Source organism: Taurulus bubalis, assembly GCF_910589615.1.
Source record: "Taurulus bubalis genome assembly, chromosome: 4".
NCBI lineage: Eukaryota > Metazoa > Chordata > Actinopteri > Perciformes > Cottidae > Taurulus > Taurulus bubalis.
In genome coordinates, this window is record NC_136592.1 from 5,082,433 (window position 1) to 5,107,155 (window position 24,723).

Genomic DNA, 24,723 nt, shown 5'->3' on the forward strand with positions numbered 1-24,723 from the left:
TCCCTTTGGATATTCCAGGACTCTTTCATGCTGCTGTTTGATCGACCCGTCTGAACGCATGGTTGGCTCCGGCTGGTGGAACGCTCCTCCGCTGGAAGATGGCATGCACAATCGTGTCTCGCTGGCGCCTGCTTCCTCTGCCCCAGTGTGTGTGTGTGTGTGTGTGTGTGTGTGTAAACAGGTGCTAGTCTGTTAACTCGTAACAGGAGCGTGAGCGGAAAGTTCTGTTGATTGCGGTGAAACAGAAAGGGGCTCGTGTCAGCTGTCAGCGAGTCATCTCTTGACCTCGGGAGACTCAAGAACCACACAGAAGAAAACTGGATACGCCTCGTGGATGAAGCTGACTATCTAGTCGGGTTGGGAGGCGGGGGTGCAAGTCGGCTCAATGTGCGTCAACCAGGGAGTCCAGCCTTGTGACCTGTGGCTGACCCCGGGAGATGACAGTGGCATCGAGTTACAAAGGCTGAGGGAGGGTGGAAGGCTGATTGACACGAGAGGAACTTCCTGCCAACTGGCCCCAGTGCTTCGGTGTTCTCTCTCTCTCTCCATTCGGGAAAAGTCAAAGGCAGCTGAGCTTTTACTACGGCCATGTGTTTTCCCGGAGAGGTTGCGGTGAATGGAGACAAAGTGCTCCCTTTAAAAGAGCGGGATTTCCAAGCGGCCCGGCGGATAAAGCCGCCTTGGCACGGGGCTTCCCCCCGGCTGGTTCCTCAAACAGAGAGTGCAGTGATCGCCGCTAATACGTCCCTGGCAAAGTTGCACAGGGGGTTAGAGTCAACAGAGAGAAACGCAGGTAGCCAATAGGGGATAGGCCACTAACAGACACCCACTAATCAGCCATGTCAGGCTTTATAACCGTGAACAGAGGTCTGTTTCATGGCCAGCGGTGGGAGGCGGAGGGGCAGGATAGTCATGTTGATGAGATGAGGTCACTGACTCGCCATGATCCGAAGAGATTAAAGTCCTGTTGATGGAGGCTTTCCTTCAAATCCTTGGCGCTTTTCCCGCCGCTTTCTGGCGCTCCGTGGTGTCGCTAATCTCGTCCGTTTCATCTCCTTGCAGGTTCCGGAGGAGGCAGAGCCTCAACAGGAGTTCAGGGCAGAGCAGGGAGAAATGCAAGGCTCCTGGGGCGCCTGGGGGACCTGGTCGACCTGCTCCCGGACCTGTGGACGCGGGGTGCAGGAGCAGAGCAGGCCCTGCCTGCCTGTTTACACCCCGTCCTCGTACCCCTCCAGCAGAGCCGGGGTGCTCCCCCAGCGGCCGGGCCTCGTCATCTCAGCCCTGCGGCCGACGGTCCCTCTGCACCGCGACGGGGGCAGGTCCTCCAACGGCAGCAGTCGTGGCGATCTGAGGGAGGAGAAGGAGACCCGGCCCGGTGGACGGAGGTACTGTGTCGCCCTGCACACACGGAGATGCTGAAACCAGTGCGCTTACGACTGGAGTTTAAAAAAAAAATCTAATTAGAGTGTTTGGATGCTGATGGGTGATAAAATGAATGAAGAAGCTTAACAGATGTCCAAACAGGACACGAGGGGTCAATACTTTAATGAGTATGATGATTATCTTATTGATATTCTAAGGCCTTCACACTCGCCACATCCCAAACCAGTTGAGCACCAATAAGAGATTTTTTTGGAGCTGTGTGAGATGGCGCCCTCCACCATTACCTTCGGCACTATATTTGAACTTCTCAGTAGCTAAAGACACAAGGTGCTGTGCAAATTGGTGCAAAATAGTTCATAATTCTTATGTATTTAATTGTGATTGGTACAAATGTATTCAACCTGAGTGTTCACTTTTTTTTTTGCACTAACAAAGTAGTGTAAAAAAATAAAAATAAACAGTCTGTCTATTGGAAGTAATTTGACTGTCATGGTGGTCAACAAAGAACTGTTTTCAGTAGTTCTTGTTCTTCTTTGTCAACATCGGCACATCTTAAAAGAGCCGGTGCTGCATGCTGAGCAGCCCTGGTCTAAAAGTGACACTTCGGAGGCGTCGCTGTGGGCCGTCTGACTGCTTTTCAGTATGAAGCTCTGCTTTTATGGATGCAGTCAAAGGCTCGGCTTGTGCTTGGCAGCTTTGTGACCTCCTTCCTGTTGTGCTTGCCTTTTTAAACAAATAGCACTGACAGCTGAGTAATGGGGGTGAGGCTGTTTGAGTTTATCTAAGGAGCCAAGTTACGACAAAAGCTCCCAGATCTGGACGTCGTGGTTTTCGGATGAGGAACCGTGACAGAAAGAAGAAACTTTGCTAAAAGATCAATTTAAAAAGGTGTGGATCCAAATATGCTGGATGGTCTTGGTTTGTACAATCTCCGGTTGGTTTAACGAGGTTTGATGTTTTCATTTCACAGACGATAGGTAGCTGGATTTATTTATTGTTAGCAGGGACGCCTGCAGGTCTAGAGATGGTGGTGACAACCGGTACAGGATTGGTCGGGTCGGGGATCTCATCATGTTTGTGTCCTTTCAGGAGGGTCACTCAGATCACCCCGGGGAGGTATGGCTACGGGAGATCTCCTTATGTCGCTCCGCTGCAGACGGACACGGGACAGGGCCGCCCCCATAGGCAGAGACGCTCTGCTGCAGCTGACGCCCACCACCCGGCCGCCAGAGGCTCAAACCACCTGGACCCCGCCAGCACCCTCCATCGCCGCAGCAGGCCCTACGTGCAGCCCAGGGCGCAGCAGCCCAGACACAACCAAGTGTGGGCCCCGCTCTACCAGCCTGGTTCGACCAACCAGGCTCAGGTCCAGCAGGAGCCGCAGTCCGGCAGCCCGGCGTCTGGAGCCCAGCAGCACCAGGAGAGACCCTACAACCCGCTGCCTAGTTCCTTCTGCACAGGGGAACACGCTCACCACCGGATCTGCAACAGTCATGTATGCAAATCTTTATTTATTGATTAATAACATTCCTGATTTTGCTTATTTCTTTGTTTTTAATTCCTTTACATTTATTTGTGGATTTTGTAGTATTTACAATTAACAATTAAATGTTAGAGCACAAGATAGAAGACTTGCACAGACGGACCACTTTTCAGAAGCTCCGTGTTTTCCACACGGAATTAAGCACGAAACACGCAACACATCCAAGTATTTTATGTGTGGCCACAGCCAGATAAAGTTGATGGCAAAGAGCAGTATTTTGTAAAATATAAAAATAAAATAAAGCAGTGGTGTTTGAGGAGAAGATCTGTATTGTGCTTTGTGGGTCCTCAGCCTCAAGGATTACAGATACAGAAGAAAAGTGAAGGGCTGCTTGGCACAACGTCGTCTAAATTGTGGGAAAACGTGGCCTACAAGTGGCAGTGTTTTTCCTCATGAAAATATTTAATGTGAAGACTAATATTGGTAAAGCCACTAGCTCAGCAAACCGTGTCAGTTAAAACCCCCGGCTGTAAAGTGCGTGGATGTGCTCTGCTTATCTGATCCGAGGTTATTGAATCCATCCTGTGCATTCAGATTAATTTCAAACAATGTCTGGTTCTGTATATTGTTTCTGGCGTGTGATGACCCAGATATGAAGCAAAGTAAAGCAGACCAGCGGCTTGTTTAGACAAAGGTGATATAGGGGGGATGTCGGGGGACTTTGGCAAGAAAGAACTACAAGAAAATGTGAGTACATGCTGTGGATACAAAAGGATTTACCTGTCTTTGTGTGTGTGTGTGTGTGTGTGTGTGTGTGTGTGTGTGTGTGTGTGTGTGTGTCTGGTCCGTCCTCAGGCCTGTCCTCCATCCAGCAGACACATCAGAGCTGTTCAGTGTTCTTCATACAACAGTCGACCTTTCATGGGTCGATTGTACGAGTGGGAACCTTTCAATGAAGGTAGGTCATATGCAGCGTTAGGTACAGTATGCACATATATATATATATGTATATATATGTGTAATTCCACTTTGATTTTGTGTAGACTAAGTTGTATAATATCATGAAATCGCTTTGGTAATTCGGGGAGAAAGAAAACGTTGACCTGGTGATGGTTACTCTCACCAAAGTTGTTGGGTCCGTCCCGAGGGGACATGCATGTGTGTACCGAACAGTTTCTCCAGATCAGATTGAATGTTTTTTCAGAGCTCAATCATAATTTAAAACCCAACCAATTGGCTCATATCCTAACCCAGTCACACACCCGTGTAAACCCATAAAACCATTTCACGCTCATTGTAAAACAGATTCTAAGTATACAAAGCTTCATATATTTTCACAATATAGTCAAATGTTGAAAATAAGCATCCCCAGATTTCATCTATCAGCCCAACGCTACTTTTCCCAGCCCAGAATCAAAAGCTACCCAAAAACTTTTACCGAAGGTCATGGCCACGCAATAGACGCTTCACTCAAAGGCACAAATCCAACCTCATGGTGGCGCTATAGTAAAAGACGAACAGACCAACATTGAGGGAGAAAATGAAGGACAAAAGTAAGACCATACTACTCTGAAAATGTGTTTAAGAAGTGAAGCTAAATGTATGTCCTGCTCGTAAGTCTGAGGAAGTCAAGATCACTCGCCTAAAAGTGCTCTGGCTACACAATCTTAAGGTCACACACACACATTTCACAATTAATCACATGTCCTCTGTCAGTTACATCCCCGGCTGCCCGACCTCTGACCTGTTAGAGGAACTAAGGTGTGTTGTGATGTGAGCGCTGCAGCATGTCGCCTGTCTGTTCGCTCACTGACGAATGTTCCCCCATACAAACTCTCTGACCTAACTCACCTGGAGTATCCAGGCAACAGTCACAACACCTCCTGAAATGTAATTTCTCTGAGAACACTAATGGAGCTAACAGGCTGCAGATTAATATCCTGCCAGACGCATGTTTATTCTGAGATCTGGTCTTTGTGCCGCAGAGCTTGACTGACAGGTAATGCAGATGTCAAGATTAAATAACCTCAGCTCAGCGTATGACGTCAAGTCTGGATTACTCGACGCCCATCTTGAACAATGAGTAGACGTACTCGTGTACATCTGTTTAAGAAATGCCTTACTTTGGGGTTCATGGTGTATCTAATTGATGAAACAAAATGTAAAGAACAAGGATCAGGGTCGATAACTCATCAGACAGTTTCTGAATCATTCTGAATGTGTAAGCCACTGATCTGCTGCCTTAGGAAACGTAAACACACATCATTTCCAGACTGTTGCCATGTTGCCATGTTGCCATGTTGCCATGTTGCCATGTTGCCATACGTCGCCGCCTTCAAAGCTGCGGGCGAGGCACAACGGCAGCTTAAAGATTGTATTTTTTTTCCATCCAATCAGTTGCTGTTTTGGAGCTTTGACCGACTGGAATTAAAGTTAATTATCCTTAAATAGCAGACTTGCGTATCGGTTGCACTTTTCACATCTCTAGTCTTTTGGGAACTTAAGTACATGAGGGCATGAGATTCTCATGCTGCATAAAAGATCTTGCTATATATATATTTATGGCTCTGATCCTTTTTAATGTGCATTCACAGCATGCATCTGTTCCTCATTTTACTTTATTTTATTTGATTGTATTTATGTCATACCAAACATTTGGCCCACCTCTATTAATCATACATCTTTGGGTTCTTATATATGCAAAGAATGGAGAAAAAAATAACCCTTACATAATGTTAGTATGTGACGTTCTTTTATTTATTGAGACACATGATAAAAGTATTTTTTTCCACTCGTATCCCAAATAATATATCATCAAAATTGTTACAATCTCCTAAATCTTTGCCTTCAGTTCCTGAGGATCAGCATTGTGTGCTCAACTGCCGGGCCGCGGGGTTCAGGTTCTACGTGCAGCAGGCGGAGAGGGTGACCGACGGGACGCCGTGTGGGCAGGACGAGTCTTCTCTCTGCGTGGGGGGAAGATGTTCGGTAGGCCATCTCTCTTTTTCTTTTCTTTCAACCTTTCCTTTGTCCTGCGACTGTCCCTGTTTCTACCAGATCCATGGTCTCTGTGGAAAGTATTACAGATGCGTGTTGCTCATCCTAACTTTCTTTCAGCTTTTACAAGCTGACATTGTGGTTGTATCCTGACGTCCTTTACGTTTTAATATCTGCCAACCGAAGTACAATTAGAGGACTTGAAGGATGAAAGTTTACTGGCCTGCATGTGGGACAGATATTTAGGCGAACACTTGAATGTGCTATTACACTATTTGGATGTGCCATGCTGCAGCCTTGGTTCATGCTCGACAATAAGTCTTTTGTCTGTCAGATAAATCTCTAATGACAAAGGAAACCATGACCAGACCCTGACCTGAAGGTTTAATCCAACCCAAACATGGTTTGAAACTCAGAACACATTTAAGTGAATGCGTCATAGTCACTTGATTATACAAAAGGTGTCTAGAAAGCGGACAGTTCATCTCTAGTATGAACAACATGTGTCACACGTCCGGCAGCAGCTCTGATGCAGTGACGGCTGTGACCAGCAGAGGGCAGCGCGGCATCAGAGTGAGAGGTGTGTGATGTGGAGGAGTGAAGTGGAGGTCAGGAGGAGGTTTCCTCAAATGTGGGCCCTCTCCCGGCTGGCTCTGTCTGTGTGCTGGCTTCACTTTGACGTTCTTTTGATCAGGGTTTAACTGGAAGAAATATGTCATTTCCAGTCGGCTGTGCCAATCTCGCTCCGTTAACCCTGCGCATTTCCCACGCGCCGTAATCCGGCGGCAATCTCAACATTCTGACTTAATCGAGATAGAAAGCCCTCTGATCTCTCGGTTTAGCCTTGATCACATTTCCTCACAACGCGGCCATCCGACGCGTGGGAAGGGTTGAATCGTTATGTAATAAGGGAAACTAAGTTTGATTTGTGAGTCGAAATCAAGCAAATCTGCAATATATAAACCATTCATTTTCCTACCTAAGACCACTGGCTGCTGGTTTGACGACTCAAACTCATCAGCAGTTTCTCAGGGAGATGTTTTCTCATCACTCTCCTCACTGTGATTTTCTCAGCGGTTCCAGTCACTCGATCAGCAGATTTCCCCAGAGATCATGTAAAAACACCTGGGTGAATTATATTTAGATCATATCGGCTCTTGTCATTGAAATGATACATTATCGTGGGAATTCGCTGTCCTCTCCCCTCAAGTGGTAAGAGCACCAACACATACGTGCCTTGACAGGACATGTGGAATATACACCTTACACAGCGCTCAAAGCAATGAATCAGCTGGTGTGTTGCACTCTGCTTGGCCTAACATGATATGTTGTATTATAACATGTCCAAATACTACAACTACAAGTCAGGGGTAAAACAAAAATGTTAAATGCCTGACATTTAAAATGTAAAATGGTCATGCAGGCATTCTTGATCTCCAGAGGGTGAATCCTACTCGCTCACCATGGAGCTTGATCTTCAAATTTCAGGGAGAAGCGTCTCGACACATATGGAACGGAATGCTCCAAAATCTGCGTACAATGTTCAAAGTCCTTCGAGGATGAATTCTAAAACTTTGGTGATCTCTGTAATGTTTCTCCAGTGCCACCAGCAGGTCTAAATACCAAATGACATTCCCGTCAGCCTCAGCTCTGACAGCTAATGCTAATTACCAAATGTGAACATGCTAACGGGCTAAACTAATGGTGAACGTTCCACCTACTGAATGACCATTAGCATTCTGACATTAGCATTTGTAAAAAAAAACAAAAAAGTACAAATGCCAAAAGACTGCTAGCATGGCTGGAGACAGGCTTGTTAAATGATGACATGGTAATGACATAATAATATTGCCTACTGTAATTATATTTTAGAACCAACAACAATCCAAAAAGGCAGTTATTTAAGGTGCATCCTTAAATATGTCTTTGAACGGTTTTGATCACATTTTAGATCCATTCAGAAAGACGTCACACATGTTCTTACGCCGTCCAGCTGTTAGCTGATGTTAGCTTGTCAGTGGCTACCTTTTAAAGGCCGTGGTTTTCCGTGCGGCCCTGGTGGCTGGTCAGTGGATGGAGGATGGCGTGCAGCAAAGCGCAGTCCGCTCTATGACGCAACTGTTCGACGCTCTCCAGCGTTGGATTTCCAGGAATATCACAGCATCAGCATTTTTCAAAGGCGTGTTTAATTTGTTGTGAGTGAGCACATTTGCAGAAGTCAAGCTGCGAGAGTGAGTTTTACAAGCGGGTCCCTTAACAAACTTACACCAGTTTGTATTTTACGACATCACGCTGTGTGCAGTTCTTTGGTCTCTGTGGTTAGCCCAGCTGCGGTGGAAACCAGACTGTTTAATCAGTTCCCTACCAGACCAACAACCATGACAGACCAAGATCGTTACTCTATATTGGGTTCATGTGGGAAAGCTTTTATGGAGAAAAAATCATGTAGTTTGATTATTGTTTCTGTGGTTGTTATGGCAATACTCCTTACAGCTCTGGGTTTCAATGTCCTCTGTTCTCTTTGTCACATTTCCTACAAAACCGACACATGTTATTTTGTCTCAACCCGTAACAGTGACGAGGTTAAAACCCAAAAGGTGTAAAAGATAAAGTGTAATTAACTAAACACATCTATTTAAGTCGTCAACCAACAGAACTACAACGCGTCTTTACTACATGCTGTAGATCAGTAGGTTTGTTGCTCACCGTCCCCAAGGCACTGAGGAGTCTGAGGAGCTCCAAAGCCTCTGATCCAAACCCAACCCAATCCACACTATAACCTTTTTCTTCTTCTAATTATTCAAACGGAGGGGATCCAGCCTGTCCTCACAGCGCCCAGAACATCATTCTGGACGCCCCCAAACACATTGATCACACATCCATTTAAACATCTGCTTGTGTTGAAATCACGCACACAAAACATGCTAACAACATGCTGATGACACATGCACACGTACCAGGCATGGCGTGTGGACCGGCAGCCGGAGAGGTGTCAGTCCTCACTCCGCCTGCTGGGCACTGATGAGCAAGGCGCTGTGCTATGTATGCAGACACACACACACACACACACACACACACATACACACATGCTGACATCACCCCACATTTGATGCATGCGTAATGGTCCCGTATGTGTGTGTGTGTGTGTGTGTCTTGCTGTGTGAAATTCAATATTTTGATTCCCCTTAATATGGACAGAGATAAGATATTGATTGAATCGTCACATTATTGTAGATCTCAAGTCCTCTATTTGTGGGATATCGCTGTGCAGAAGTGGAGATTATTGCCTCGGTCCGCCGTTTGAGATTCTCAATCAGGATGACGAAAATTGTCATTTAAAACATTTGTTTTCGAGGGAAGCGTGGCTCAGTCACGTTGTCATTTAGTGACTTTTTATTTCAAAAGGAAAAAACCACGGATGATTGTGCGCCTGCTGCTGATCACAGAGGGGAAGCTGCACGCAGGCCTGCAGGTTGTGTGGTCCCGCAATACTTCTACCTGACGCCTTTCAAGCGGTATGAATAGCAACTCTGTCCATTTGACCGTGGGCTCCCGGTGCTGCTGCACGTGTCCATCTTAGATTTTCGGATCTGACGCAGTGACACCCTTAATCTGGCCCGTTAGAGACTCGCGCGTGAGACCCTCCATCTAATGAGTCAAATCAAGGTGAAAACAAGCATTAGTGTTTTTCTTTCCCAGATGGAGGACTGATGTGATGTCATCCTCATCTCTCTGCCTGGATTGTTGCCCAGAATAGATTGTTTGCTGTATAGAGTACTGCAGGGACGACATATTTGTGTAGGTCAACCCCAGAAGTACTGGTTCCCTCGACAAAACTAATTAAACGATAGGATTATTTAAAATATTACAGAAAATAAGCTCTGTGGTCAAATACAAGTGGATTCTACTCGTATATTTATGGTGGCATTACTGCAAGTATACACAACGAGGCTATAAAGGCGGACTAGTTTGTACTCATTTCGCCACTTGTTAGCAAATGCCTTTTTTAAGACGTGTAAAAGCTTCAAAATTCATGAAGGGGGTATCTACTGACGTATTTTTTCTCAGAACAAAACGTTTATATCTTTTATTTCAGGTACCTAACCTGAGGTGAGTCTATTTAAGATGAGGTAAAACTGTATTGTCCGTTAACACAAAGGTTTGTCTTGCTTCACAGGTACATATTACTTGAACTATGATGGGACTCATCACCAACATGTTAACTGCCCCCTGGTGGAGCAGTGTAGTATTACAAAGAAAATGCAAACAAGTCTTTAAAAAAACATATTGGCTCCAACGCTGTTTGATTCCATGCACCGGCCACAGTGCCACCTACAATATGATCTGAACTGTAAATGTCATCATATATATAAGGCACTGACACCGCGCTAACCCCTGGATGCGGTTCCTCATTTCAGACGATCAGTGAAAGAAAGATCCCTTTATGGTGGGAATTCCATTCAGCCGCGACTTCTCCCTCTCTATACCAAGGAAGGGCATTTGAGAAGGGTGTGTGTTTATTTTTAAAGGCCGATCACTGACCACACACAGCTCCCACCGCTCTGGACCCCGTGGTTTTCTTTGCGCCAGCCTACTTCCTGCTGCCCTTCGCAATCAGGAGGGAGACGATGACGAAGAAAGATGGTGAAAAGAAGTTACGCGACCCCGAGGTTGAAATCTGGTTACACACAAACATGCGGATGATAAAATGCCAAATACAACGTGAGCCCAAATGTTTCCATGCAGGAAGGGGGCCTCCGTCAACGTTGAACTGACAGATTTCGCCATGGACTTTGACGTGCTGTTCTTAATAAAGATGACGGTTAGAACGGGTCTCCGTCCGACCCGACGTGAAGTCGAGGTCTCCGCCGCGGTCTTCCTCCCAGCACTGGCGTGCTTCCCGGCACCCAGAGCCCGAACTCATCAAACCGCATCCCGGGCCCCAACTCCTCGCTCCTCTCCTCTGACAGCCGCATCTGTTTTATGAATTCCCCGCTGCGGTGGACTGGGACGGGCGGACTTGTTAAAAGGCGGATGAGCGCTCTGATATACAGCCTGCCCGGCTGGTGGAGATACCTCAGTCCCATCTCTCTGTCACAGTGGCTGCGCGCTCACAGGGTGTCCCTCGCCATTACCCTGCAGATGCTTATGGGTTCATGCCAGCGGAGTCTGTGACGGTTAAGATGGGAAAGAAACTGTCTTTACAGTTGAGCTCTTGACAATCAGTCCACTGCGTTGCTCCAGGGACGGGCTGTGTAGGCTGTCAGTCAGCCCAACACTTTGCTTAACGTACCCCATGAATAGAGATACCGTTTCTTCCACCTTCCCTCCACAGGGGGTCAAAGGTCAGGTTCAGCGATCCAGCGGCAGCGTTAATGGCGCTTTTTGGAGCACTTGTCGCTGGTAAGAGGCTGTGGGAGATCCCGTCAGAGGACAGTTAAGAAAAGATGGTGTTTGAGGAGTTAAGCTGTGAAGGGGATGACAGATTGATGACTTAGTTTTGCCCTAAACTTCCTGGCTCTCACTGGCCCATGTCGGCCCCCGACCGGCTCTGTGTGACCTGTGCCACTCCGGGAGGCGTTGGGGGGTCAGACACTTGTTCTGGATCGCCACACCTCCGCTGGGTTCTGCTACAGCTCGTAAAGTCCGTCTCCAGGAGACGGGGAGCGTTTAACCTTGTGCGAGGGCCTCCGTCAAGCTGTGAGGAAGCAAAGCATTTTATGGGATCTCCATTTGAGGGGATCCCAACACACTGCTAGCGCCTCTGTTTGTATCCTGTCTTTTTTTCGGCGGGTTTGTTAATTCCTGTCATTTTATAATTCCCTTTTGAATCCTGTTTGCTACTGAAGTTCACACACAAGTAGTTTGTTAGAGCTCAGGACATTATTGCTCTCAGGCTTTTTGGGTTACATTTCCTTGGCAGCAACAGACCAAAGCCAGTGTTCAGGTCTGTGTTGAATTTTCATTTCCTGGTCGTATTCTGGCAGTTCAGCCCAACGACAGCTGGACCAGCCTTCAGATATTGCCGTCAGCAGAATAAAAGGAAAGTATCCGCACAATCGGATCCATAATTTTTGGGAAAAAAACCTTCACTAGACTACATTATGCTCAAATGAAGCAAACATGGAAACATTCCAAAGCTAACTGCCACGTGGAAGATTTTAAAATTGTTTTATATCCTTAATATTTGTCATTATTAATATTTTGTCCTGCTATGACCGGCAATTCTGGGAAGTGTGGGCCCTCTTTAGCCCGGCCTCGTCGTGCATCTCCCTCACGGCGTGCTGACTCATCATCGCATGATGATGTGATCAATGTGTGGCTCTGTCTGACACGCTGCACGCAGCTCGCTGTGCAGGGAGCTACGTGGCTGCAGGTTGGGCTCTTCAGTGGATTCAACGGCCGTGGAGCAGGGGGTCCGACTGGGAGACAGATTTATGAGGGTACGCTATACGGACACAAGGGTAGTATTTTTAGGGCTCAGCGGTCACGCGGCTCTTCCTCAGGCGGGCGGCCGTTGACGGTGGTTGGCTTCCATCTGGGGGGCTGCCAAGTGAAGAGACTGTTTAGCGTATTGTGTGAGCCTGTATCTATATCCCAAGAGTGTGTAAGCAGGTCTGCGGTTTGACTCGTATCCGATGCCGTCGAACAGCTTTTATTAACAAAAGGCCTCCGGCGGTGCACAGAGACATCAAACACAGAGACAAATGAGTTCACGAAGGACTTTACCCGTCAGTCGGTCGCAGGTTTGTGCTTCACAAAAGCTTCTCGTGGAAGACCATCGAGTAAGGAATGGGCCCTTGTCTGTGTGATGATACATTTACACACACAACAAAACCAAAGCATTTACTCCCATCATGTTGGCAACAGATTTCAAGAGGAAAGACGATGTCAAAGACAACACCATATATTTGTACATTTTCTGTGCTTGGATTCAAAATTCCACCTCTGACAATCACCTGTCTGCTTCCAAGGGGTCCTGGTGTCACATGTCCACCCGTATCTCTTCACACTGAGAGCAACGTGACCAACAAACACACTGAAAGTCCGATCACTTCCCGTCAAGGTGCGGATGTGAAGAGCCTTTCATTCATTTACGCCACATGTGATTCCTAACACCGCCTTGACAGGCGGTCCATCTCGGCTGTTTCTCGCTCTGTGCTGGAAAGTTACAGTAACTGTTTCATGTCTCTCCTGCAGACTGTGGCATCGACCATCAGCATCATTGTGTTGTTGTTGATGGAAGCAGCTTCCCTAAGCCACACCTTGCCCCTCCCAGTCCAAACCTCCTCTAGACCTGCTTTATCCATTAACCCGGCTCCCTCCACTGGGCTCCTGTCTTTTTTTTCTCTCAGTCAAATACATCGCTTAGACTTAAAGGAACCAATCATGGGACCTACATGCCCGGCGGACTAATATGTATCCCAGATGCACAAAAATCCTGTGTTCTCTCTCCACGCTTTACACCTTTTCCCAACTTTTGCTGCTCTAGTTTATGAGTTGCTGGTTACCCGTCTAGTTGGCTGTCGAGAAGAGGTGGATAGAATGAACGGAGATGTGGAATGTGGTTGAAAAGCAACAGATCTGTTCTCGTCTGCTCTCTCCTCCTTTCTCATCCGTCAGTGTGAAGCACGCTGACGTAAACCAGATTAACGACAAAGGCCGCATTGCATCCGTCAAGGTGGAGCGTGTGCCACACCTGCAATAACTGTTTTCCGTCATGGTTCTGCTAATGAGCTTTGGATTTAAAACGTTCTTCCGAAACCGAGAGCGCCCAAGAAACACTGGAAGCGTGACAGAAAATAAGGTACTGACTACAGCTATTGTACTGAGCGAGTGTCTGCCGGACGCTTGAGCCCACCTGCTGCAGAGCACGTGTGTGTGTGTGTGTGTGTGTGTGTGTGTGTGTGTGTGTGTGTGTGATCAGGCACCTGGAGCCGAAGTTGCTCCAGGGCTGACCTACTTGTCGAAGGAAAGCCCCTATAGGTGTACTGGAGAGTCGTTCTAGCTCCACCCGACCTCCATAATGAGGTCGTCCAGATCGGAGGCGGATCAGGAGACGATGTGCGATGGTTCATCGTGAGAGCCGCCCCGCCCTGCAGCTGTGTCGTTTTGACAGCTTATTGTGTACACTGTTCATGCTGGACTGGATGAGGGGGTTAACTTTTCTTGCTACCGCTTCCTTGCACTCAATGCCTCTACTCTGCCTCTGCAGAATATTCTGAAAGATGGCAGGGTGTGATTTATTAAGTATATTGCACAAATAAATCCGCAGTCCCGAGCGTCACAGCTATTCATTTTGATGATGATATAGTTTTACTGTGAGCTGGCGTTCAAAACATTGCTAACCTGCATCCTCTGATATCATTTTGACATTTTTCCAGTCTTTTACTAGTTTTGTGTGCACAGGTAAATACAGTACACGTTTATTACTGTCATTGCAGCAGTTTCTGCTTGATCCTGGTGGGCTGCCCCGACTGTAGCTCGCTTTCAAAGGCCTCAATCGACAAGGAAAAAGGCTGGTTTGTGGTGTTAAATTGAATAAAATAAAAATGTCTCGACAAAACCCCCAGATAAGGTGGCAGCTGACTGGATGGAGATCCCCTGAAAGTGTCCTACTTTCCGTTAGCTATAGTGCTCACCCCCGTTTTCTAACATAAATGACGGTACATGAAATGAAGTAAGGTACACACGTGTATAAACATCGCTCAAAAGAGATTCGCTGTGGTCTCCGGGTGCCGTTCCAAAACAGGACAGTTTTCAATTATCTCAGGCTTTTTTTTTTTCTCCAGAAGTCTCTTTGTGTAGAATCGTGTCCAGTCGCAATGTCCCAGATGTGCTCGGTCTACCTATATCATTTTATGGAAAGTAAAAAAAAGTATCAGATCGAAGGATGAGAAGTGTACTCATTACCTCCGTAAAGTAAATCCTGGTCAACTAGGGTTTAACGTGGTGGAAACAACGGTCGGAAAACCATATGATGAGTCTGGTCTTTTTTTGACTGCAGCAGTTGCGACCTGGCTTGTAATTAAGTTTTTGTTTGGGGGGTCCTCCAAGAAGGCAAAGGGATCACATTGTTATCCCTAGAAGATGGCCTGCCTCCAATTATGTCCACACAATTTGAACCATGGTGGTTTTGCTTACACATCCCTTTCAGCAAGAATTTCCTTCCTCACTTACTTATTCTGTCACATTGAAGGATATCCCCCAAAGCTTCCTATCTGGGTTCCAGTTTGCTGTCAGCAGTCGCTGCCACACTCTTTCTCTCCCGCCTCTCTCTCTCCCTCCTATTTAGTTGTCTACCTCTCTCTCCCCTCCCGAACCTCCCCCAGCTGCACCTCCTCCAGTTCAGTTTACGAGGGGGAGCTCGTAGCGATCAGCTCTGTAGTGAGAGGAGTTTATTTTTTATTTTTTATTTGCCATCTCAGAGAGGCAAGGAAGAGGCTGGCGGGCAGCAGCCACTGGATTTGTGATTTTAAAAAAAAGCCAGAGTGACCGGTTCAGAGCCTTTCTGTGGCCACGTGAGAGAATGCTGTCAGGCCTGGCCCTCCTGCTGCTCGGCTGCCTCCACATGCGTGTGCAGGGGAACCCGCGGGCTCAGCTAGGACCCGTTCCTCCTCTGCTGGGACCCGGAGGAACCTGGGAGAACCTGGGGATCCCCACTGATGCTTTAGGAGGTGCATCGCGCGACGCGTTGCTCAGTGTAAGTTTCGTCTGGACTCTTTGCAGTGAGGTTTGAGAAGTGGTCGATATCCCGCTGAACGCAGAGAAATCCTGCACAATTGTTGGACTTGGTGGTTAAAGTAGAGAGTTAAGACATCTAAGTTCACGGCTGGAGATGTAAGTAAGCCTTGTACTCATTTACAACCTGTTGATAGTGTTCATAAGCAGCACTGGTCGGTGTCACTCCATAACTCGGACCGTCGGTGCGGCCCCATGATCCTGTGGTCCATCTGCTGAGTGGAAGTATTTCCAGTATGGCTGTGTTCACTGTGGCTCTGCTTGCTCTCTGAGCGGTTTCTTTTTCCACTGCACATTCACAGGCTACTTGTGGGATTAGATTTCCCTCCTAGTGGAAGACTCGGTGAGTCAGACCCGTCCCGGGACTGTAAAGATGTACTTGGAACTCTTATTAGGGAGAGACTGCGAGCCGGAATTAGCCTCGGTTAGTTTTAGCTCAGTGTGTTTGCCGATGATTAATGAGGCCGGTGAGGTGTCCGAGGTCTTTAATGCAAACGTCTGGAGTGCCAGGGTCTTGATGAGGTTGTCTGTGCCAGCTTCATATGACCATAAACTACATAGCTATCAATTTCATGTAAACGTTGGAATCTGTCAATGGAGAAAAATGCGGGTTGAGTTACTCTTGTGATATTTTGTAAGTGGATGTCTGAGTGAATGAGAGTGGTTGTGGGTTTGGAGTCATAATGAATATTTGATAGAAGTCCTATGCTTTGTGCGAAAATCATAATGATGATTTCTTTTACATACATTTTTGGTCTTTCCTTGTCTTATTAAAACCCAATAGGTAGAAAAGTGGAAAACCTTCGCTTTGCCACAATGAGTTTGTACATTTGATGAGGAAGACAAGATGCAGAAATGAGCAAAAACTATTTAGCTTTTGTTTTTTTATGCTGAAGGAGCAATATTATAACAATTGTATTTGCCAGAAAGGCAGACTGACACACAAGTTGTTGTCAACAGCAGTCACAGATACATGTGCATATACAAATCAATAGTATTTTAGCAGGTTTTATATGGGGTCAGTCGGCCCTCAGCATATCATTCTAGAGACGCCCATCCATCCATAGGAGGGCCCCAAGTGAGGGAAGAAAACACATTTGTACATTTCAAATGTTTTACTAATACAATTGTATTGCTGTTCTTTTGAAATAATAAAAAACAAAACATTATAACCACATAGCCTATTAAATAGGTCTTATTTACCGGGTTTAGTTGGGATCACCAACAAAGATCTTGCCAAGGCACCAAATTGGTCATCACTTGCTCTAGTGGACATGTCACCAGCTCAAATCATATGTCACCAGCTTAGTTCCGCTCCTCCCAAAATAACAGCGACATAATTATACACTTGAGTTATCTAGTTATGAAATGTTAAAAGTCCTCCTTCCATCATGTCATCAGTCTGTCTTTTTGCAGGCGTCCACAGTGGGAATCAACCCCATCACCTGGCAGTGTTGACGCCTATCAGAGCCCAATCTGTCCATCCCTCTGCTCCCAATGCGGTGCGTCCAAATCGGCCGAGCGACGTCAGGAGACCCCGTGCGCGTTTTTACGGCTGTAGATGCTCACATGCTATTTCGGAGTGTTTTACAAGCGTGGGAGCCTTTAACGAAGACGCTCTGCCCTTCGCCCCGTGCTGTGCGGGCAGTTTGTGGCGTGTTCATGACGCCGCTTTTTACTGTCGGGATCAAAGGTCTCGCCGCTCATGCCTACTGCGGCAAATGCTCGTAGCTTGTAGGATCTACAGCAGATACGATAACCTGATGACTTGCAGAGCTGCTCAATGATTTGTACATCACCAAAATGAAGGAAACTTGCTTATTTGCCAACTAAAAAAAGCACAAGCAGCTACAGTATGATTCATTTTGTAAATTAGTTGGAACCATCTCATCTCATCTCTTCTTACGTTACAGTAAATAATTCAAGCTTGTCAGTGCTCCCATTTTGGTTTGACACATGTTGCTATTGGTTTCATGAAATGTGACGTTGTGGAGGGTGGAAAGCTGAGTGATTACTCTCCAAAACACCAGAACTTGTGTTTCTATTTGTGGTTACAAACCACGGTAAGTTTAGTTAGTGTTCCCATTATGCCAGAGCCAGAAGAGAAATCTGAGGGAAAGGAACATGTTGAATAAATCTGCGAGGTTTTGAGCTATTGATGAAGTCACATCTTCCATGTAGTACATGCACAGCAGGGCTACAGTCGGGGCTCGATCCCTCTCAAAGACTGTAAATATGAAGTCGGCGTAGTTAGTTTTTTTGGACGTCGCCATCTTGGCTTTTTTCAACCAGATGGTGACGAGAGGATGGAGCTGAGTGCAACTAAACACTGATGCTGACATTTTTAGGGGACCAAAATGTTACAATTAACTTCCATGAACTGAAAACGTACGAAAACGTATGAAAGGGAAAACAAAAACAAAAACAAAAATTCTGACAACTCCCAGACCGGACAACGCTGTTGTATACATGGTATTGTGAAAGACCCACCAGAAGCTGCTTGTCCCACATTAGTAGATAAAGAAACAGCTTATCTTGTATATCGGTAGTTCTAGTATTACACGGATGGTGGATTAGGGGTGAGTGTTTAGTGTTAAAAGGTATTTAGGGGGCTCTATTGGCAGAAATGGAATATAAATATAATCTAAATCATGTTTTCAATAGTGTAGAATCACCTGAAAATAAGAATTGTGTTTTCGTCATGTTAAAATGAGCCCTCTAACATCATCATCTTTCCACAGTAGCACAGAAGAGACAAACCAAACACTGGCTCTAGAGAGCGATTCCTTCCTTAGTTTTTACGTTACCTAGTGATGTGTAGTTCACCGACACGCTTGTGAAACCGCGGCAACGCCAGCCACCTTTTGAATTGTATTGCTCCTAACGTAGGCGAGGCGAAGGTCCTGAAAGAGACCACGACTTAACCACGGGGTTTGAACTCGGCAGCTCATCTTCTGCAGCCGCAGAGCTAGATGCCACTAAATCCTACACACTGGCCCTTTAATGAGGTGCTCCTTTGTAGCGCTGTGTTACTACCGTAGGCAGTGGGTGATTTGAGGAGAGGTTTAGGGGTTTGCTTTGTTCGCAAAACGACCAAAATGCATCTTTGTTTTCAACATGCCATGCCTGCTATCCCCCTCTCACTCTCCTAGTAGCAGAGAGAGTGCAGGGACAAAGGGGTTGTTCAATACTTTAGTCTGCCTGACGAAACCAAAATCATTTAAATTGCCTGCTGACTATACGTAAGTAAGGTCAAATATGTTTGCATAGTAACCCCAAAAAGAATAAATCATTTCATACAATACAATGATTTTATAGAGAATCTGCCAATCGGCTTGTAGCTGCGTCACTGCGAGCTGAACACTCAACAAAGTCACGACTGTTTGCAGAAAGTCTCTACATCTTCCGTCGCAAACTAAAAACACATCTTTTCCGACTACACCTTGAATAAGGAAAGTAGCGCCGTAGTAGCACTTTAGTATCACTGAAATGTCTTTTACTGATCGCACTTTGTGGTTTAACTTTATTGAAGAAATTGTACTTCCTTGATTCTTGTTGTTCTGAGTTTGTACTCGTGGTTGAATGCACTCATTGTAAATCACTTTGGATAAAAGCGTCAGCGAAATGAAATGTAATGTAAATGTAATGTGTTTTTTTTTGGCCATATTTTGTACTAATCGGGTGTATTTGACCCAGGATGTAACAGTACATCAGGGTTATTCAGTGGTTCAGTCGGTTCATTAGCGAGAATGTCATGTGAACTTGATGACAGTGCGGCTTCCTCAGACACAGACGCGTTTGAAGTGCTGTTTGAAGTCAAAGCGGTGTCGTCTTCACTCGCTCATTAAAAGCAGTTGAAGATCCACCGCATCCCAGCATGTGGGAGGCAGATGTCGGTAGCCGTGGTAACCACAACGTGCAATTCATATGAAAGGGAGGGGGCGTACTACCACACCGTGATCTTATTTCATCCCAATGTAAACCTTCAAATCCTATTAAATCATATTCCTCAGTGATTTGTAGGTCCATGAGATGTCAATACGAGCTCAGTAATGCGATGCACAGGCTCAGCATCGTGTCTTGAGGTCACTTCCACTATAAATTCCTTGTCGTCGGGACGATGTTGCCTCTGTTTTCTCATCCTTCGAAGCCAAGTCGGGCCTACATCGCATTTCCAGATGAGCTGGAGTGTCACAGATGACTAAGTCATGATAGCTCCATTGGCCGTTGGCCAAAGAGCATTACATCCTTTCTTACGCGCGAAGAGCTGTAGAAATCCCCAACGTGTTGGCCAAACGGCGCCCTTTAGCCCCGCGCTCATAAATATGTTTTAAAATACTGCACTGCCTCCACCCTGGGATGCATCTTTACAGTAGGATGACAAAAGCATGCATTTATTCCCAGAGGTTTACCACGAGGGGCTGTGATCGTATCCCACCAGCTTCGCCAGGCAGGAAGTGCGTATGAGATGGAGCTTATTTGTTCAATTTCTTGCTGGTGTGGTACATGTAACGGCCTTTTTTTAGTATTTTTAAGGAGGCAGCAGTCCAGGTCTCACAGCATTGTTTTTGATCCTAGTGAAATCGGAGCAGGAAACCACAAAGACTTAGAAGGTTCTGGTGGGTTCTGCGCCTCAGACAACGTGCATTCATGTGGATTCAGACTTTCTTTGCCTTTTTTGCCTTTTTTGCAGAACTATGACCAGCCACATGTTGCCATGTGAGTTGTTCAGGGCAAGAATTGTCATTTTGAACTGAAACTGTCCATAAAGAGAAATGTCCAGGGGATGCTTTACACAAACTCCTTACATTTTGTTTGTTGATGTGTTCAAATCCTTGTAAGTCTAGTGTGGCCCTGGTACCAACAGTAGTGTACTAACTCACTGTGGGAACCTCTGCTGAGGACAGAGGAGTCTGGCACGTTGCTCTAGACATGGCACAGAGGCCGCGGTGAGCGGATCCTGTCAAACCCCCGATAAACAACATTATGAGTTGACAAACTGCCTCGATACTGCAGGATTTTGATACAAGCATTCACTGCTAACGTCAGGCTGTGAGGGTAGTACACAATGGTCACATGAGCACGAGTTTACACAACGCGGATGTGAAGGCGGACCAGTTGGTGTTATTAGGTTTTGTCGTCTCATTTAGCCCCTCGTTAGCAACGTGTAAAAGCTCTTCAGCTGGTGTCAACCACAGACTTCATTTCAAGCATCGAACCAAAAAGCCATTTAAAAACAACCCACTAATTTTGAGACGAGGGAACCAGAATAATGCAGACCCATTTCCAGATTTTAGGACTCATCACTGCAGCACTCTTTACCTAGACAGTCAGATACAATTCAGAGATGGAGGATAAAGCTGACGTTGAGTCTTGCGCATTAGTTAATGCTCACAGCTTCTATTACGTATAATTTGTGTATATGGCCCAAAACAGTGGCCCACTTTTGGATGCTGCTGATGAGGTGGATGTAGTGTTGCTCTGTGGTCCGGCCGAGAGCATCTGCCTTGACTGGATGTGTCCGTCAGTCGGAGATTAATTTGTCTGATGGGCGACAATGTTCACCTTTTTAGAATCAGCAAGTTCTGTAAACTACAGAATTAATCACAAACACACACAAGCACTCTTTTGCTCAACAATCCAGCACGTAGCACAGCCTTTTTACCACCACTCTTAAACTGAATCCACCCCAGCAGTGAGGAGTTAAACGTCCGCTTGTTACGTCTGCCACTGCTGTTAATTTAAGCATGATATCATTAGAAACATACGCGATCTATTTCAGATTCGCTTTCCTCGTTTGGTGCAACGAACCAGGCCTCCTGCTTGGATAAAAGCCCAACTATTACAAGGCAGCAGTGACATTATGCCAGAGCTGCCGGGGAAGAGATGTAGTGCAACTGTATATTTTGACTTTGTGCACGTTTAATGTTAAGGAATGAAACAAATGTCTGATATTTGCCCCGACTCTCAGATAGTGTCTGAGACAGTTATTCGCTGCCTCTAAATCTTTTCTTCAGAGAAGAGACGCCTCTGCACACATGTAAATGAACCAGCAAACTGGGAATCATTTCTACAATTACGCTCAGATCAAGACAGATCAAGGGGCCTCTGCACATTATTGTTTATTTCCAGGCTACAATATGAACCTCAGTAATACGTACATAAGGATCTAGTTGCTTCAAATTGTTAGAAGCGCTTCCATTGTGCTTGTCAGTTTACCCCATTTAAAGCTGCAATCATCATTATCTTATCAGCTGAAGCATTAAAGCCGCAAGGTGAGTGGAAGTGCTGCCATCATTGATGTCTAGGCATGTGAAGGGAAAACTCGTTCCACAAGAAAGGGACTGAGACGGGCCTCTCACGACGCCCGTGTCTAGTTCTGAGCGTCCTGTGTTTGCTGAGAGAAGAAGAAATCTCCTGCGACATGTGCCTTTGGCTGTGTGAGAAAAAAAACACTCTGCAGGATGATGAGTTTAACCCAGGATGCATCTTGCGGAATAATACCATCAGGATTTACTTTAAGACTCTGTTGTTTTCAGTGTTCGCAAGTTGACTGGGAGTCGACTCCGCTCCGTCCTGACAAGTGTAACCGCTTCCAGATGAAGGTGGGCCTCGGTAGACGTAAAAAACAAATAAAAATACTGTCATAATTCCACCGAAAACATGGGGATTTGTCTCTCCAGATGGCACGAGCCACCCACGGAGAGAAGGTGACGTAACCAGACCGGGACTCCAAAGCGGCATCAACCAGCATAAGATTTCATTTTTGCGTCTCCGGGCCGCCGCTGGGTTCATTTGTCCCGACACCGGCGACGCCTCGTTCTGATGGGTTCACGGCCCAGGTCACGCTTGTCAGAGTCAGCCCGGAGGGGCACATGTGACAATACCAGGGGATTATTGAAGGGACGGATTAAGATGTTCGCGTCTTGACAGTTAAACACTTAACCTAACGTCTGACCCGAACCACTTTTCTTTGACCTCTGTGGAAAACGTCACGGGGTCAAGGAAAGATGGGAAGGAGAATTCCCTTTATGTTGTTCTGGTTTATATGCAGATTATAATCTGATCATAAGAATATGCAGAAAAATAGAGAGTTTAATTCTGCGTGGACGTATTAATTTGCTTTCACTGCCAACGATGCTGTCTGACCTGTATGCTTAATATGTGGCGAGAAATTATCAAACAATGACACATTTAATGTTGGAAGACACTTCCAGAACAAACACACAGCATCTGATGAAAGGTATCAAGCTGCAGAAGAGCGAAGAAGAGCGAAGAAGAGCGAAGAAGAGCGAAGAAGAGCGATTCCTCAACTGCTGCAGCAAACTGAGCAAAGTAGATCTACTTTCAGGAAGTGGATCACGTCTCCAAACTCCTGCTGCTGGTTCTGTGGCAGCTCATGAGCAGTATAGTAGTCTGCTAGTAAAAACGTATCCGTCCTCCAAACTCCTCCGTTTCAGTCTAAAACTCTGACATAGTGAGGACGCCCAGCATAAACGTAGCAAAAAGATATGCGTTTTAAAATGGAAACATAGTAGTGTTGTCATGGCCTATTTATTTCAGAGTCATTTTATTTAAATAATAAGTTATTGCATTTAACCCATCCTTAGCATTCTAGGTGCAGTGGGCTGCTGTGAAGCGCCCGGGGAGCACCTGTGTCTCGCTAAAGGAAACTTCAACATGCTAACTGTGAGGACCGGTATCGAACCTGCTACCTTGTGTTACAGGACGATAACTCTAGTCTACACCATGAAATTGTCTTTATTCTTGTTCTATTATTCCATAAATACAACAAACTATAGTTTTTGTATATATAATATGACTATATATTTATATAAGCTGTGATATCAAATAGCTTTTGTGGCTCCAGACAAATTTGAGGTTTAGTGGTTTTAATGGTGCAACTAAATCTCAAAGCTGTCCCTTTACTCCCAAACCTCTTGGCCCTTCTTCCCATGTAAGGAGAAGTGAAAAACACAACCTGTGTGTTTTCAAACCCACGGTCACCCGATGTTGCATCGCCAGTTCAGATTTGGGGTCAATAAATGTCACCGCTTAGTCTCCACTCCTGCATCCATGTGTTTTGGTTTAGACATCCCATGGCCACAGATAACCCCTCACCGTGTCTGCATCCGTTTTATGAGAATACTTTATTCTTCTTCCATTCTGTCAGGCAAAGGCTGCCTCGCTGCTGTTATTGCGTCCTTTTAGTCCAAAGGGGATTTCTGGTGGAAAGGGAGACGCGGGGGAGATATTTATTGGTGACCATGTCACTAACAGTCCTCCTTTATTGCATTTTTATTTGTTTTCCATGGTGGACTTATTGTAGTGAAAATGTCCTAAGATGTATGCGTTGTATTTTTTCTACCATGCATTGTGTATTCCTTTATCTCTCTGAGTTGCTTTAAATTCACTGGTCTGTAAAGTGAGATCATGAAGCGCAGCAGTTCCTCTCCGAATGTTATGGTATTATGTTTAGGGATTTATTTTTTTATCCCGGCTTTATTCAACCCCATGCACTGAACCATAACTCCACACTGACCACAGAAGCGTTTGGCAGTTTTATGTCTCCCCCCCGCCAGCTCTCTTAGTTTGCTGTTCTTTCTCTCATCACTCATTTCCTGTGTGGAAGGAGGCATCTCGTGTTTGCTTTGGCCAAGGTGGGGTTTAGGCTGCTACGGGTAAGGGAAGTGCCAGACCCTCCTCTTGAGTCCACTCCACCTCCACCTCTCCTGCTCCACCTCCCTCCATCCTGCTTTCCATCCCTTCACTTTACCTTTTCTCCACCTCCCTGCGCTCTGTCTGTTCCTTCTATCCGTCTTTCCATCGAGATGGCCACACTTTCTTACTAACCTGAGGTACCTGCTGACTGTGTAAAGCTCAGCAGCCCTCAAGGAAGTTTTCTGTGACCAATGTTAGGACCAGACATTCACAGCTGTAGGAGAAGCTCGCATGGCAGGACGGAGCAGGAGGAATATGTCATCTTCAATCAGGGAACCATGCGAGAGCCGCAAACTGACAGGACGGCCCGGAGGTCGGCTGCTCTCCAATCCCAGGAAGCATTTTGTATGATTACGCCCCCGCTCCACCATGCCCACTTTGTTGGTTTCCTTTAGCCG

General features: G+C 46.0%; 1 protein-coding gene across 1 annotated transcript in view; it reads left to right on the forward strand.

The window, feature by feature from the left end:
* Positions 1 to 24,723, forward strand: part of thsd4 (thrombospondin type 1 domain containing 4) — a gene marked incomplete at both ends in the record, with an annotated part of 34,341 nt that overhangs the window by 356 nt on the left and 9,262 nt on the right. Inside the window, 4 exons of the mRNA XM_079216716.1 lie at positions 1,063 to 1,385; positions 2,473 to 2,878; positions 3,722 to 3,824; positions 5,718 to 5,854. Coding sequence (XP_079072842.1) covers positions 1,063 to 1,385; positions 2,473 to 2,878; positions 3,722 to 3,824; positions 5,718 to 5,854 — 969 coding nt within the window. The remainder of the gene's footprint in view (positions 1 to 1,062; positions 1,386 to 2,472; positions 2,879 to 3,721; positions 3,825 to 5,717; positions 5,855 to 24,723) is intronic.